The 16,638-nt window shown below is 36.6% G+C and overlaps 4 protein-coding genes and 1 long non-coding RNA gene across 5 annotated transcripts; 4 read left to right on the top strand and 1 right to left on the bottom strand.

Annotated features, from left to right (window-relative positions):
- Positions 1–411: 411 nt before the first annotated feature.
- On the bottom strand, positions 412–8,230 carry LOC117230862. Its single transcript, XR_004492878.1, has 3 exons — positions 8,125–8,230; positions 1,093–1,242; positions 412–780 (listed from the first exon to the last, which is right to left on the bottom strand). It is a non-coding gene; the product is annotated as an uncharacterized LOC117230862 (long non-coding RNA).
- Positions 2,952–4,763, top strand: LOC117230861 (odorant receptor 47a-like). Its single transcript, XM_033488738.1, has 3 exons — positions 2,952–3,435; positions 4,064–4,294; positions 4,395–4,763. The coding sequence occupies exons 1-3, from the start codon at positions 2,967–2,969 to the stop codon at positions 4,733–4,735; spliced, it is 1,041 nt and encodes a 346-aa protein (XP_033344629.1). The 5' UTR covers positions 2,952–2,966; the 3' UTR covers positions 4,736–4,763.
- LOC117230860 (odorant receptor 22c-like) lies at positions 5,948–9,388 on the top strand. Its single transcript, XM_033488737.1, has 4 exons — positions 5,948–6,661; positions 7,335–7,664; positions 8,135–8,531; positions 8,877–9,388. The coding sequence occupies exons 1-4, from the start codon at positions 6,527–6,529 to the stop codon at positions 9,215–9,217; spliced, it is 1,203 nt and encodes a 400-aa protein (XP_033344628.1). The 5' UTR covers positions 5,948–6,526; the 3' UTR covers positions 9,218–9,388.
- A 536-nt stretch (positions 9,389–9,924) lies between these two features.
- On the top strand, positions 9,925–12,557 carry LOC117230858 (odorant receptor 9a-like). The gene is made up of 4 exons (XM_033488734.1): positions 9,925–10,101; positions 10,634–11,108; positions 11,806–12,036; positions 12,138–12,557. Exons 1-4 carry the CDS (start codon positions 9,931–9,933, stop codon positions 12,476–12,478), a joined length of 1,218 nt encoding a protein of 405 aa, XP_033344625.1. The 5' UTR covers positions 9,925–9,930; the 3' UTR covers positions 12,479–12,557.
- Positions 12,558–13,312: 755 nt separating this feature from the next.
- On the top strand, positions 13,313–16,397 carry LOC117230850 (odorant receptor 10a-like). The gene is made up of 4 exons (XM_033488726.1): positions 13,313–13,978; positions 14,685–15,159; positions 15,660–15,890; positions 15,987–16,397. The coding sequence occupies exons 1-4, from the start codon at positions 13,796–13,798 to the stop codon at positions 16,325–16,327; spliced, it is 1,230 nt and encodes a 409-aa protein (XP_033344617.1). The 5' UTR covers positions 13,313–13,795; the 3' UTR covers positions 16,328–16,397.
- Positions 16,398–16,638: the final 241 nt, after the last annotated feature.

Here is a 16,638-nt window from a genome sequence, read left to right on the forward strand (position 1 = left end):
ATGCGGTAATTGGGATAACATGTTCCTGTATACGGTATATTCAGTTTTAACGTGTACACTACTATGTATTTCAATTTTCGACGATTAAGATATATAGGATTTATACCAAAGACACCAGAATGGAAGATATACGAAAAAATACATAATTCAAAACACTTTTACCCATATATTTTATAAAGAATCATTCAAGATCCCAAAATCTATAAAATGATTATGAAAGGTCACATATTTACCACTTTGACTACCTTGCTACTTCTTTTGTTGAAGGATTAAATACCTAGTTTCCTCTAAACTGTCAAATCAAGTTCATGTATAATTGGCATATTACCTTGATCATCGTATCATGTGTATAAAAATCTGGTTTAGTGATCGTGGTGTGTTTGAGTACAAGAGGAAACACCGGTGAAATGCAAACGTTTCTCCAGATGGTAACGTTGCTCATACAATTCTATAATACCTTTACGCCCACATAGGCGATGCCTCGATCCAAAGAGTTTGCAGTTTATCCTGTTATCAACCTTGAGAACGTAGCAAGGGATCTGACACTGATAGTATCAACCGTGTGAACTTGTCGATCTACGTAACAGCTGAGAAATTCCTCTCGATGAACACATTCGCTTTCAAAGAAATACACGTGAAAATCATTGATCGCGAGTGCTACATATATATAGTAAACTTCCGTACAGTACCAAGCACCCGGTAAGGCTCCCTCGTTGAACACTCCATCGTCTCCCCCATTGCACTGGGGTGAGTTTCCCGCTTGGGGTTCTAGTGTTCCCCCTGACACATCGCGAAATACGAGGGATTAATAACGTAACCTGTTCCATCGGATATTACCAATTCAATAAAGGAATTTTTATATTCTTGATATCTTTCACATTACATATTTGCTAACGTAGTTGTGAGATTTTTCCGACTGAAATAACACCGAACACGATATAATTTAAATCACGTTTACAGATATGTAATAGACGAAAGGAACAAAGTTAAATTTACTAAATGAGCAAATATTGATTAATTAAGAAATCCTCACAATTACATGGATAAAAGTTTTATTCGAGAAAAAAGAATTGAATATAACGTTTGTCTCACCGATTTCTTGATCCGGGGAAATGACAAGCCGTATCTATCCGTAGCACTGGTTACTCCATCGATGAACATTTGGCTTGCCCAATTTTGTTCGATTTTAGGATACTATGCAGAAGTTTTTGTACATTCCTCTTGAGAATTACGCTTGGCAACCTGTCGCATAACAAAGGCAATGTTACTGTTACTCGACGAAGAAGAACAACGAAATTTTCTCTCACGTAAGACTCAAACATTCGCAAAAATAACTACGCACGAAGCATGCTTTGGTCTGTTGACACGGAGCATACAACCGTTTGTATCAATGTACACGAATAAATAAGTAATTTTAGTGCAATTTTGAGAAACACCGACCACGATCGCACCCTTCGCCCGCGTTGAAAATAATCGATTGCAATTTAGACGTTTCAGTTCTACCACTTTCCTTAGAAGAAAGGCTATCTTCTTACCATAAGAAAATAGATCATCGTTCTATGCGATACTTACATATCGCTACAACCCTACTCTAATAGTTTACTATGAAAGTTGAATATTCTTTGAAAATACAGACCAATTTTCGAAACACAAGTAGTTCAACAGCTATGAAAGTTGAACATTCTTTGGAAAGTCGAACTAATTTACAAAACGAATGGCCCTGTACGACAGGAAACGCGATATTACTCGTACGGAAACTTGGCAATAAAGTATTTACGTACGAAGCAATCGCCTCCTCCCTCCCCCACTGAATTTTCCATAAAATACGCAGGCAACGTAGAAATGGTAAGTTACTGAACGATGGATAATCGAGCAATTATAATAGAATAAAAGATAAACCGACCGAATAGGGATATAATTTGTTGTATGCGGGAAGGAAGAGTAGGATGGTATTCACGATAACGTGGAACTGTTCGTCGATCTTCATCTTGCGAGGATGAAGGCCTCATCGCGTAAAGACTTCGCTTACGCGATGACTCCGTTGAAGATTGTGTCGTGGCCTGTAGGTACCTGGCCTCTTCAAGACTACGACATCTTCTCAGCTATGCGTGGCACCATAGTGATCTTTCTTATGGTATGAAACTTTTTTGATACCGTTTCGATGTGAATACGTTTGCAATTCGTTATACAGAATCAAGAACATAAATAAATGGACAAACTAATGGAACTAATTGTAGTGTTATATATGCAGCTACATTTTATTTTTTATTGTATATCATATAATACATAGATTATTTAGCAAATAATTAAAAGTGATATTTATATTTTTGTATAAACAAGCCGTATCTGACGAACCAAAATTGACGTTTGGTTTTTCTTTCGTAAGGTTTGTTGAATATTTAACTAAACTTTAAATGTCAATTAAATACTCGATGGAAGATTGGAGTTATTGTTTCGGAAAACATTTTGATATTTCGGTAGAATATTTCGAATTATCACAATACTTGTTTCCATTACCTGTCTATTTACTTTTGCCCGAATGTGTTAATAAACATTCTGGAAATCAAGTAATTCTACGATTTTACTATTACTCTACGCTATTTACGTTCTTTTTGAAAGGCAAATGACTTGTTCCTATAAATCCTTGTATGAAGGAAATTATGTGAATAATAGTAAATTAAAAGGTAAATTTAAAAGAACTCATTTTTATATCTTCATCGCACTCTTTACTTTCTAATATGTAGATTTAACCAGCCCAAATGCAGACGAGCAACTCTTCTTTCGCGCAACATCGCTACCATCGTATGCCTCTCTTCGTTTTCCCAGTTAAGAAATACGAAAGCAGAGATCTGATCTTAGCGATATCACGAGAACGAAAGTCGTTTCTCTGCATGCGGCGTCAAAAAATGACTTTTGAGTAGCTGAAATTGACACGTTTAAAAGTTGTCGTTCTTTCACAGCTATTAATGCTACTGATCGTGCAAACGGAGATGTACTTCGACAGAAGCGATGCCGAAAAAAACCTTGACGCCCTACTATTAATTGCCTGTGGTATTTTGGCGGTGTCAAAGATTATGTGGTTTCGTATTCGACCAGCTGGACTTATTTCGAATTTTACCTCGGCAGTCAAGGATTATAACGATTTGGAAGATCAAGAGAAACGGGCGATAATGAGGATGCACGCTTATATGGGCAGAGTGGTGTCTGGCAGTGTGATCATTTTCGCGTATGTTGCCACGGTTCTTTTCATGATTGTGCCTGTGCTAGCTGGTGTGGAAGAGGAAGATATATTTAACGTAACGGAGGAAGGTGTACCGGATTACCCTATGCCTTCCGAATATGTAATGGAACTTATAAAAATGCCAGATAACTTATACTTTATAGTTTTTATCATAGAGTGCCTGATGCGGCTATTAGTAAGCACTGGAAATTTAGGTAACGAATTCTCATATCAAATGAATCCATCACTGTCAGAAGCCATACCAATCGTTTCCATAAATTGAAATGTAAACGAGAGTGATAAGAATGAGCATTGTTTGTCAAAACTTTCATCGCAATTAACAATTATAACTTATTTGCTCCTAGCGATTAGAAAAGAGGTATTAGACGAACTTGCTTGATTTCACGTATTATAGTAGAATACATAACTCCGTATTAACAATCCTTTTGTATGTGAATGTGTGGAGAAAATATAAAGGTCCATGTTTTTAAGTCGAATGAAATGTTTCTTTCGTTCACATTATCCCTTTATGGCCAACCATTGAAACTCCACGCGCCAAGAACTTTCGCCACTTTACTTACATAGACATTGCATTTGGTATCAAATATGAAGCGCCAATATTAGAATAACTGAAAGCACATTATCAGAGAATTACACAGTTGGGCTTGTACTTCTTGCGTATGCGGTGTGTCTACAACCTCAGATATTGAATGCTAATCATTCAGTTTGAAAAATGATATCGAGAACTTGGTTCAAGAAGTTTGGCTTCTGATAGGCTCGAGTACCCATATTTGCTCCAAATAGCTCGAGAACCATGCTTATTTACTTTAAATTATGTATTAGGTAGCGATTCGTTGTTCTTCGGCATCACTTTTCATCTGTGCGGTCAAGTGGAAATTCTAAAGCTAGATTTCAATAGACTAGGCAACGAGAACGAAAGAACCATGGAACATTTCATCGTATTAATCAAGAGGCATGTCTACTTATTGAACCTGGCCAAAATGCTGAACGAGACGATCAGCTCTATCTTAATCGTGCAACTATTCGCGAGTTGTATACTTATTTGTACAACCGGTGAACATTCTACCTCTTTTAATGAAATAACACGAGGCCCGATGGCATACATTTATTTAAGTATGATTAATGCGTTGGATTGATTTGCATCTGTTTTTAGGATTTCAATTTATTCTCGATCTGAGCGTTGGGAACATCGTCATGGCGATAAAAACATTTATAGTACTAAGCACTCTGTTGGTGCAATTGTTTGCATACAGCTACGTGGGCGAATATTTAAAGCTTCAAATGGAAGGCGTCGGTGACTCGGTGTATTTCTGCAGTTGGTACGATATACCAACAAGTATAGCAAAAGATATTATTTATGTCATTATGAGAAGTCAAGATCCAGTTTCCTTGAACGCTGGCAAATTCTTCACCGTCAACATGGAAACGTACATGAGTATTCTGAAAACTTCGATGTCGTACCTTTCAGTGCTTCGAGTAATGGTAAATGCTTGAAGTGGTATTAGTCCAATAAAGCACAATACAAATATTATACTTTTGATGATTCAATATTCATTTCAAATATTTGAAATCAAATTGATTTGGAGCCGAATGTGCGCAGTAGATCGTCTCAGTAGACTGTTACAATTGATACTTCGCCCAATGACCAATAGATGGTATTGCAGCGTCGTTTGTGTGTAGCGTTCTGGATCGGCTATTCTATCGCATACCTACTTTACCGACATAGGGCAAAGATTTGAGTAGTCTTCAAACTTTGATTTTTAGTAACAAATATCTAGAGACTGTTCAACGAAACGAGAGAGTAGACATGAATAAAATGTGATCGCTATGGCTGCAACTATTGGCTATATAACACAATGTATTATTTACATTTATATTACTTACTTACAGACTGACGATATCATCGAATAACGAGATCAAATTCGAATAATGATCATTTCGATTAACGATTATCTCCACTGCATGCTGCACTGTGTAACAGGTTCGAAATTGTACGGTCAGGTGCTAAGATTTCGATAATTTTAATTTTATTATCAACGCCTTAACACTCGTACCCGTGACACATAGAGTGCCACGAAACTATGTATTTTAACGCTTATACAAACATTTTATGAATGCATTATACTATGTGTTATACTTCCACATTCTGAAATTTCATTAATGCTGAAATGAGATTTGATTTTCACGATTATATTGGCAAAGTTTGATGCAAATCTCGTAATATATAGATGCACAAAATATATTTATTTTATGCTTAAGATGGCTACCTATGCTGTACTAATATCTTAGTAAATACATGTTTTCAATAAATATCTTGTAATTTCTGCAATCATGCGTTACATGACGCACGTATAACAATCATAACATACACAAATGTTTTCTATGATAAGCATTCATAAGCATTCATTCTTACTTTGTTTCGAACTTTACCAATGTCATCATGATAACGAATGAACTAATGTAAATTGTCTACCTAGCACGATTCTTCCTTGTACATTCCTCGCAATTTCGATAAAAACCTGGCAGTCAAGAGGATTAACAACTCACCCCTTAAATCACTCGTACAGCTGTTGAAGTAACTTCTCTCCAGTTTCGATTGCGTTAAAAAATACGGTAACGTTTAGTTACACAAGCGTGCTATTAACCTTGAAAAACACCATTGAGAGATCAGAATTCTTATTTCCAACTACATCTTGCTTCCGATGCTCGATACGGAATACAGGATTTTCGCTACGATGCACTAAGCTCTACAATGTCAAAATGTTCTTCTCTATTATCTTTACTGTTGTTCTTTTATCTCGCTTCATTTCTCATGAACAATACACGATATCTATTACGCAATTTGAATACTCGGCTCTACAATGTCACATAATGTTTTTCTATATTAACTACATTCTTTGATCTCTTTTGATTTCTTGGAGACAACATGACATGTCTGTGACTTCATTCGCCGCTTCCTTAATAATTAATAGTATTCATGTTTGAGAAAACCATAAAGCTTCCGGAAACAGTTGCAACCACAGTCTTCTACCATCTGTTCTACCATCTTATTTCGGTTTGTTTCTCTACATTTTTTGTTGTATGAAAATATAGGTTTGTTCAAACTCTCCTGAGTGCCGTATGCATGAATAATAGATCAAAGAAGAGAACGTATGCACGTAAGTGGGCGTGACTGTCTTCGTGTACGCGCCACGATAAATCATACGTCGAATCGAAATAAACGAAAGTAGTAGAGAGGAGTGTCATTGAGAGGCATACCTCACAGTAAAATCTGTTTTAAAAAAAATGCGCGAGAAGGTAGCAATCGAGGAGTACGTACGGAATTTTCTAGTGCAGGAGACGTTGTTGAAAGTAGTTGGTATTTGGCCCACGAGAAACGGATCCTCTTTTGGTCGATGGATTTTCGCGATGATGACGCAAGTAAGTTTGAAAACGTAGTAAAGAGCAAGCTTGGGCATTATTTAAATACAGTTGAGCTTCATTTATATGAACTTGTTGGGTACAAATAGTTTATACAATAGGAGTTCGCTGATTCTCTCTACTATCTGTGATTTTTTGTTCACATTCAAATTCAAATTCACGTTCACGTTCAAATTAGCGGATTCAAATAGCGAAACCCTGTCTAATCGGTCATTGATTAAAATTTAATTGGAATAAGTGGGGCTTATCTAAACGAAATTCTACCGAACAATAGAGCGTCGTTTATCGGAACAGGCCGGAGGACAATGCCATACGACTCAAATGTAATCGAAATTAAAACAATTGCAGGAGCAAATGTCATTTCATTATAAAACGAATCGTCTGTATTATTCGTAACTTGAATATATTCGAAACACGAAGCTTGAAATGCAAATTAACATTAAAACAAAGCTCACTTTACTTAAAAGAAGCAATTAGGATAGACAATTATTTGAAGACGATTACTTTAACCTTCGCATATGAAATGAAACTACTTTACTTATGTTGTTTCTACAATAAAAATAATTCATTATTTTTGTATCTTCGTTTAAACAAAAATTTGCCCAAGCATGGTAAATAATCGTCGAATATCAGAGATCGACTAGATCTTCCTAGGAATCCTTTCCGTAATTAGATCAGTACTATCTACAGCCTGTCTCTGGAAGTTTATCGTCACTGTCTCGACATCGACGACACGATGGATGCGTTCGTCATGGATCTTTCTTCCATCGTCAGCCTCGCGAAACTGTTCATCATGCGCCGGAATTCGAAGCACGCTTACGTTCTTATAAATTCAGTTCTGAAGGACTGGTCGGCTGTTGATGATTCTCGTCATGAAGATATTATGACAAAATACTATAAAAGAGGACGGATCGTTTCATTGACAATACTGTATCTCGGTTATGCCTCTGGATTGTCTTTCATCGTCAAAGCATTGCCCTTTGGAGAGATTCTGCCGTTCAAGGTTCGACTAAATTCCACGTTAGACTGCGGATGTTTATGAAAACTCAGATAGTGAATTTAAATAGAGATTCGTATTATTCACTGTTTGTTATAATAAACACTTTGGATGTTATTATGTTCTTAGACATCATGTGCACTCTGTATAAAAACACAGCCATAAATATTAGGACACCTTCTCGTTGCACGTATTAAGAAATTACAATGAAATTTACTCTATTTCGTATCTTACACGGTAAGACATATTGTATGTATGTAAATACTTGAAAAATAAAAACAACGAAATACATGGAATTTGTAAATGTTAGCTGATGTCCTGATACTAATGGCCGCATGATTGTATATTTCGATGTATTTGTAATATAGAAGTACATCGTATAAGAGAAATACAAAACTTCAAAACGAAGATTATTTTTTCGCGTAAAACAATCGATTCCTAATTTTTTAACTGTAACGTGCCTTACCTCTCTTCAGATGTTCCAAAACTCGGCGAATTCATCGGCAAATCTAAAAGGTTCCTTGGAAATGAATTATTTCCTGGCAAGCTATTGTGTGTTTGGCTCGCTACCACTGCTCCAGCAGATCTGCGTATTGATATTGCAGGCAATGCACATTTTCGTCAACGCGGTTGCTCATTGCGCCAACGATGGATTATTCTTCAGCTTAACGATGCATCTCTGTGGCCAGTTCGAGGTTCTCAAGATGAATTTTACCAAGTTCGAGCTGCAGCAATTTGGCTGCCACAAAAAACTTCGATTTCTCGTGAAACGACACTGTCAGCTCCTGATGCTGGCCAATGATCTCGAGCAAACCTTCAATATGATCATTCTCGTACAGCTACTGATGAGCGCCTTGTTAATTTGCGTCGAAGGTAAACATATGCTATTTTTACTTCCTTTTTACCTATTTTCTTCATTTTCCCTGTAATATGAAATTGATAATATCATATATGACAGTCCAATGCACTGTCCACAACAGCAATACCGACGATTAAAATATAAGACCAGTACCAACAAAATCGAATTAGAAGATATACGAAACGATACAAAATTCAAAACGCAAACTCTAATCCACGTATTTTATAAGTAATTAAAAATCCCAACAATGCACCGGTACAGATGTATAAAATTAATATGAAAAATCGCGTCATTTTGATCAAATTCATGTAAAAACAGACCAAAGAGTAATTAATACGTTACTTTGATTATCATATCAGGTTTCGTGTTCCTGGTCTGTCTGGCCACGAGAGACAACGTCGGTGCATTGAAAAGCGTCGTTCTGATGGTGACGTTACTTATACAGCTGTACCTTTACGCGTATGCAGGCGACGTTCTCGAGTCTCGATCCAATGAGATAGCGCATGGCGTCTACGATTCGCCTTGGTATCAACCTCGAGGACACGTAGCAAGGGATTTGATGATGATAATCAACCGCGGACACAGATCGTACCACGTGACAGCTGGGAAATTCCTCTCGATGAACATATTCACATTCAAAGAAATTCTGAGGTCATCAGCTTCCTATTTGTCCGTTCTGAAAGTAATGATGGACACGTGAAAACCATTTGATCGCGAGTGCTATGTATTTCTTTCGCGACCCTCGATACATCTAAGACTCAAACCTTCACAAACATACCTATGCACGAAGCATGCTATAATCAATTAATCATGAGTATACAATGGTTTGGATCAGTGTATGTGAATAAATAAGAATTTTTCCAGAGTGCAATTTTAAGACGAACTGATTACGAACGTCCCATCGTTTGAGTTGAAAATAATCGATTGCAATTTACTCGTTTCAGTTCTTCTACATTCCTTAGAAGAAAGGGTGTCTTCTTACTATAAGAAAATAGATCTTCGTTCTTTCCGTCTTTCCTTACATATCGCTGGAACCCTATTCTGATATTTAGCTATGAAAGTTGAATAGTCTTTGATAATACAGACCAATTTTCAATACGTATGATCTTTTTAAGAATTTATCATATAAGTTGGATATTATCTATAAATACAGATCAATTTTTGAAACGGGTGGTGCTGCTCGATGGAAACCGCGGTGTTACCCTTACAATAGCATAGCAATATAGCATTCACGTATGAAGTAACTCCCCTCTCCCATTACAATTTTCTTGGAAATGTACAGTTGACGTAGAAGTGGTAACTTACCGGCGGTGGATAATAAAGCAATTACAGTAGAATAAAAGATGAACCAAGAAATAGAAACATAATTCGTAAACATGTGGGAAGAAGGAAAGGGAAGGTGTTCACGATTGCATGGAGTTATTTGTCAATCTTCGTCCTGTCAGGATGAAGGTGTCGACGAGTAAGGATTTCGCTTACGCGATGACTCCGTTGAAAATCTTGTCGTGGCCTGTAGGTACTTGGCCTCTTCAAGACTACGATGTCTTCTCCGCTATACGCGCCATAATTGCGACTTTCTTTCTGGTATGAAACTCGTACTATTATTCTATGCGAAGTTAACATGTCTATTATCCACACGAGAACAAAAGTGAGTAGACAATTAGGTGGAACTACTAGATCTAGAATTATACGAAGTTAAATTTTATATATCATAGTATACACAAAGATTATTTAAAAAATAGTTGAAATGATATTTTCATTTTTACATAATTGAACTGTGTTTTACGAAAATACATACATACATATTTCTGTCAACTGATTTTTCTCCGAACGTGCTAATGAACTTTCCAAAAGGTCTGCATTGATTCGCGCCACTCTTTGTGCTCATTATTGTTCTCTTTCCTGAGAAATAAATATTTCTATAAATCAAGAGTAGAACATTTCCGAAAAATTTAAGGCAAGGAAATTGTTCAAACAACAAGGAATTTAAAGATAGACTGAAGTAGCCAAAGTTTCTAACTTCGTTGGTCTTTTTACTTTCCAATTTGTGCACTTAATGAATATGGTTTCCGAACAGCTGAAATTGGCACGTTTAAGGATTGTCGTTCTTTTGTAGCTGTTAATGATAACGATCGTGCAATCGGAGATGTACTTAGACAACAGTGATGCCGAGAAAAATCTGGACGGTCTAGTATTCATTACCTGCGGCAGTTTGGCAGCGTCAAAGGTTATACGGTTTCGTATTCGGCCTGCTGCCCTTATTTCGAATTTTACGTCCGCGGTCGAGGATTATAACGAATTGCGGGACGAAGAGAAACGAGTGATAGTGCGAAAACACGCTTATATGGCCAGAGTGGCCAGTGCCAGTATGATATTTTTCGCGTATTTCAGCTCGATTCTTTTCATAACTGTGCCAATGCTGGCTGAAGAGGAAGAGAAAGATATACTTAACGTAACGGAGGAAAGTACATCGGACTATCCCATACCTTCCGAAAATGTAATAGCACTTGTAAAAATACCGGAAAATTTATACTTCATTGTTTTTATCATAGAGTACTTGATGCTGCTGTTCACGAGCACTGGAAATCTAGGTAATGTATCATCGTGTCTTACGAATTACTCATTGTCAGAAGCCACGCTAGTTAACTCCATAAATTGAAATGTGGCGATGAATGATAAGTACGAACATCATTTGTTAAAATGTACTTTGTCATTACAATTGCTTTGCTTTTGGCGATAGAAAGAGAAAGCATTAGATGAAACTCGATTGACTTACAGGGGCACGTAATCTGGAATTAATACTTTCTTTCTAGGAGAATGTTATAGCAAAAAGTACGTAATGTGTGGTCAACTTCATTTCTTTAAATGGAATGAACTTTTTTGTTTTATTTACATTACACTAAACTGTTAGAACGTGACTCTCGATTTGTATTCGCCATTTCTCTTATCATACTTTGTACGAAAAATGGGCCGTCGACATTAGAATAACTGAAGGTTTAGTCAGGTGTATGTAGCGTGCCCGTAATATATGTTCAATGTGAGTTTATCCAGCGTTGAATGTGTGTTTCGTCTCATGCATGTCCAACACGTGATTAATGTGCATTTAATGTATTCTATGTTCCAAGAATTTGCACTTTTGTCACGTCGAAGAGAAATTATTCACTTTGGACAATTAAATCAAGAACAGTATGTCAAATGCAATTGACTGGCCTGGCTTCTGAGAGGCTGAAATACCGATACTTGCTCAGGGTAGTTCAAGGATCTTATTTATTTTTAAATATAAATTAGGAAGCGATTCGTTGTTTTTCGGTATCACTTTTCACCTGTGCGGTCAGGTAGAAATTCTGAAACTAGATTTCCAGAGACTGAAAATCGAGAGCGAAAGAACGAGGGAACACTTCAACGTATTAACCAAGAGGCATATCTACTTAATTAACCTGGCCAATATGCTGAACGAGACCATCAGCTCTATCTTGGTTATGCAACTATTCACGAGTTGTATACTTATTTGTACAAGCGGTAAACATTCTTACCTCACTCGATAAAATGACGCGAAGCACAATGGCATAAGTTTATTTAAATACGATCAATATATTGGAATGATATGTATCTGTTTTTAGGACTTCAGTTCATTCTCGCTCTGAACATGGGAAACATCGTCATGGTTGTAAAAACATTTATAGTACTCAGCACTCTCATGGTACAATTGTTTGCATACAGTTACGTGGGCGAATATTTAAGGCGTCAAATGGAAGGCATAGCTAACTCGATGTATTTCTGCAACTGGTACGATATACCGAAAAGTGTGGCAAAAGATATTATTTATGTCATTATGAGAGCTCAAGAGCCAGTTTTCCTGAGAGCAGGACAATTCTTCGTTGTTAATATGGAAACGTACATGAGTATCATAAAAACGTCTATGTCATATCTTTCAGTGCTTCGAGTTATGGTAAACGCTTGAGGTTGTGTATAATATAAAAACCCAGAGAGTTATATTTATCTAATAAAGCTCAATAAAATATTTAATGTATTAAGTTAATCGAATGTGCGCAACAGATTCTCACTAGGCTGTTATAGTCAATATTTCGTGCAATGACGAATAATGAATTACGTATATGTATATGTACGTACATATTTAAATACATAATACTGTTAAATTATGGTAGGTGACGTAGGACGATTTGATAACGCACTGAAAACAATAATGGTGCTCCTCGTAAAAGATGAAATATATAACTTATATTACGTTCTATTACATTCAGTAGCCCGGAAATAATTAGCCATAAAGCCAAATATAATTAGTATATTACCTTTATCATCACATCAAGCTTCTTATTATTGGTCTGCCTGAACACGCATGCCATCGTCGGTCTTGCACTGAAAGTTGTCGACCTGATGCTGAAGTTGCCTATAAAGCTATAGCTTTACGTTTACACGGGCGATACTGTCGGGTCTCGATTTGAACAAATCACGCAAGCCGCTTACAATTCGCACTGGTATGAACTTTGACAACAGAACTTTGACAAAGAACCGCGTACTGACAATGAATCACGGAAACACCTGCCAGTCGAAAAATTCTATCAGATGAACACATTCGTGTTCAAAGAGTTACCGAGGATATCAGTTTCCTATAAGAGTGTTGTCAAAGTAATGATGAACACGTGAAGACCATTTGGGCGTGAGAGGTACGTATTCCTTTCGCCACCCTCAATACATCCTTCGTATAGGAAAAGTGATTCGACGAGGAAGAGCAACAAAATATTCTCTTTCTCAAAATTCCATAAACGTACCTGCACACGAAGGATGCTATAACATATTACACATAAGTATACAGTGAATTGGATCAGTGTATACACATAAGTAAAAAATTTTCCAGAGTGCAATTTCCGGTCACGGTCGCAGCATTTGCTTGCGTTGAAAATAATCGATTGCAATTTAGACGATTCAGTTCTACCACTTTTCTTATAAGAAACGGTACCCTCTTACTATAAGAAAATAGATCTTTGCTCTTTACATTTGCTATGAAAGTTGAATATTCTTTGAAAACACGGACTAATTTTCAAGACGAATGGCACTGAATGACAGAAGCAACGTATTAGTTATTAACCGCGCAGAAACATGGCAATAAAGTATTTACCTACACAGTAATCCCCACTAGAATTTTCTCGGGAATGTGCCTACTGAACGATAGATAATTGCGCGATTATAGTAGAATAAACGATAAACGGAAACATAGAAATACAATTCGCCAGCATGAGGAAAAAAAGAAAGGGTGCATATGCACGATTACGCAGTATTATTTGTCGACCTTCGTGTTGTGAGCATGAAGGCGGCGTTGAATAAAGATTTCGCTTACGCGATGACTCCGATGAAGATCCTGTCGTGGCCTGTTGGTACCTGGCCTCTTCAAGACTACAATATCTTTTCCGCTATGCGTGTCATAATCACGAGTTGTCTTTTGGTACGAAATTCTTGCGATTCTGTTTCGATGTTAACACGTACGTATACTCGGAGACAAGAATTGAGCGAACAAATAAGTGTAACTTGCATTAGTGATATATTTAAATTTTATTTATTATACACCTGTGTGCAAAATTCAAGGAATACCCAATTTTCACCGAAAAGTTGCTGATACTACAGTGTTATAAAATCGTTACCAGGAAGCATGCAGCGATCATTCTATGCTCATTTTAAATCAAGAAACCACTATTTTCGGAAGTTTCCGGAATTTATCCCACAGAGTTTCCTGCATCATGTGGTAGACTGAGAATGCGAAGCTGCTTTCTCGTTCCGAAATTCAAAATTCAAATTCAAAAGAATCTACAGACGTTAAAAAATTTTGTTTAGAGCTAAAATGACGCGCGATAATTTGTGCGATGTTTTATTGTACTTTGAGTATTCAGCTGGCATTGTAATAATAGCGCAAGCAGCTCCTCGTGAGTATTGTACAGTCGGAAATTAAGTGTTCCTTTAATTTTGCATGCCAGTGGATATCATTATAGTACAAAAGTTATTTAATGGATAATTGAAATAATTGAACATTTTTGTATTGTAAATTTGATTATGCCAAGGAAATTGTGTAAACGATAGTGAATTAAAAAGGAAATTACAATGTGGTTTCTGAGTAGGTGAAATTGACGCGGTTAAAAATTCTCATTCTTTTATAGCTACTAATGCTAACGATCGTGCAGTCGGAGATGTATTTAGACAGCAACGACGCCGAGAAAAATCTTGACGCATTAGTAATACTATCCTGCGGCATTCTGGCTGTGTCAAAGGTCATTCGTTTTCGTATTCGGCCTGCTGCCCTTATATTGAATTTTACGTCCGCGGTCGAAGATTATAACGAATTGAGGGACGATGAGAAACGAGTGATAGTGCGAAAACACGCTTATATGGCCAGAGTGACTAGTGTCAGTATGATATTTTTCGCGTATTTCAGCTCGATTCTTTTCATAACTGTGCCAATGCTGGCTGAAAAGGAAGAGAAAAATGTAGTTAACGTAACGGAGGAAAGTACATCGGAGTATCCTATACCTTCCGAAAATGTAATGGCACTTGTAAAAATACCGGAAAATTTATACTTCTTTGTTTTTATCATGGAATACTTGATGCTGCTATTCACGAGCACTGGAAATCTAGGTAATGTATCATCGTGTCTTACGAATTACTCATTGTCAGAAGCCACGCTAGTTAACTCCATAAATTGAAATGTGGCGATAAGTGATAAGTACGAATATCATTTGTTAAAATGTACTTTGCCATTACAATTGTTTTGCTTTTGGCGATAGAAGGAGAAAGTATTATACGAAACTCGATTGACTTATAGAGGCACGTAATCTGGAATTAATACTTTCTTGCTAGGCGAATGTTACAACAAAAAATACGTAATGTGTGGTCAACTTCATTTCTTTAAATGGAATGAAATTTTTTGTTTTATTTACACTACACTTAATCGTCACACTTCGTACGAAGAGTTTGCGCTTTTGAAATGTTGATTAGAAATTATTCACTTTGGACAATTGAATTAAGAACTCTTTACCAAATGCAGTTGACTGACTTGGCTTCTGAGAGGCTGAAATACCGATACTTGCTCAGGGTAGTTTAAGAATCTTGCTCATTTATTTTGAAATATAAATTAGGAAGCGATTCGTTGTTTTTCGGTATCACTTTTCACCTGTGCGGTCAGGTAGAAATACTGAAACTAGATTTCAAGAGACTGAAAATCGAGAGCGAAAGAACGAGGGAACATTTCAACGTATTAACCAGGAGGCATATCTACTTAATTAACCTGGCCAATATGCTGATCGACACCATCAGCTCTATCTTGGCTATGCAACTATTCACGAGTTGTATACTTATTTGTACAAGCGGTGAACATCCTTACCTCACTCGATAAAATGACACCTGATGGCAAAAGTTTATTTAAATACGATCAATATGTTGGGATAATTTGCATCTGTTTTTAGGACTTCAACTCATTCTCGCTCTGAGCATTGGAAACATCGTCATGGTTGTAAAAACATTTATGGTACTCACCGCTCTCATGGTACAATTGTTTGCATACAGTTACGTGGGCGAATATTTAAGGCGTCAAATGGAAGGCATAGCTGACTCGATGTATTTCTGCAACTGGTACGATATACCGAAAAGTGTGACAAAAGATATTATTTATGTCATTATGAGAGCTCAAGAGCCGGTTTTCCTGAGAGCAGGACAATTCCTTGTTGTTAATATGGAAACGTACACGAGTATCATAAAAACTTCTATGTCATATCTTTCAGTGCTTCGAGTTATGGTAAACGGTTGAGGCTGTGTATAATATAGAAACCGAGAGAGTTATATTTATCTAATAGAGCTCAATAAAATACTTAATGTGTTACTTTTTACGATTCAATATTCATTTCAAATATTCAAAATTAAGTTAATCGTATGTGCGCAATAGATTCTCACTAGGCTGTTATAGTCAATATTTCGTGCAATGACGAATAATGAATTATGTATATGTATATGTACGTACATATTTAAATATATAATAAGGTTAAATTATGGTAGGTGACGTAGGACAATTTGACAACGTACTGACAACAATAATGGTGCTCCTTGTAAAAGATGAAACAT

Source organism: Bombus vosnesenskii, unplaced genomic scaffold, assembly GCF_011952255.1.
Source record: "Bombus vosnesenskii isolate JDL3184/JDL3185 unplaced genomic scaffold, Bvos_JDL3184-5_v1.1 scf7180000013267, whole genome shotgun sequence".
NCBI lineage: Eukaryota > Metazoa > Arthropoda > Insecta > Hymenoptera > Apidae > Bombus > Bombus vosnesenskii.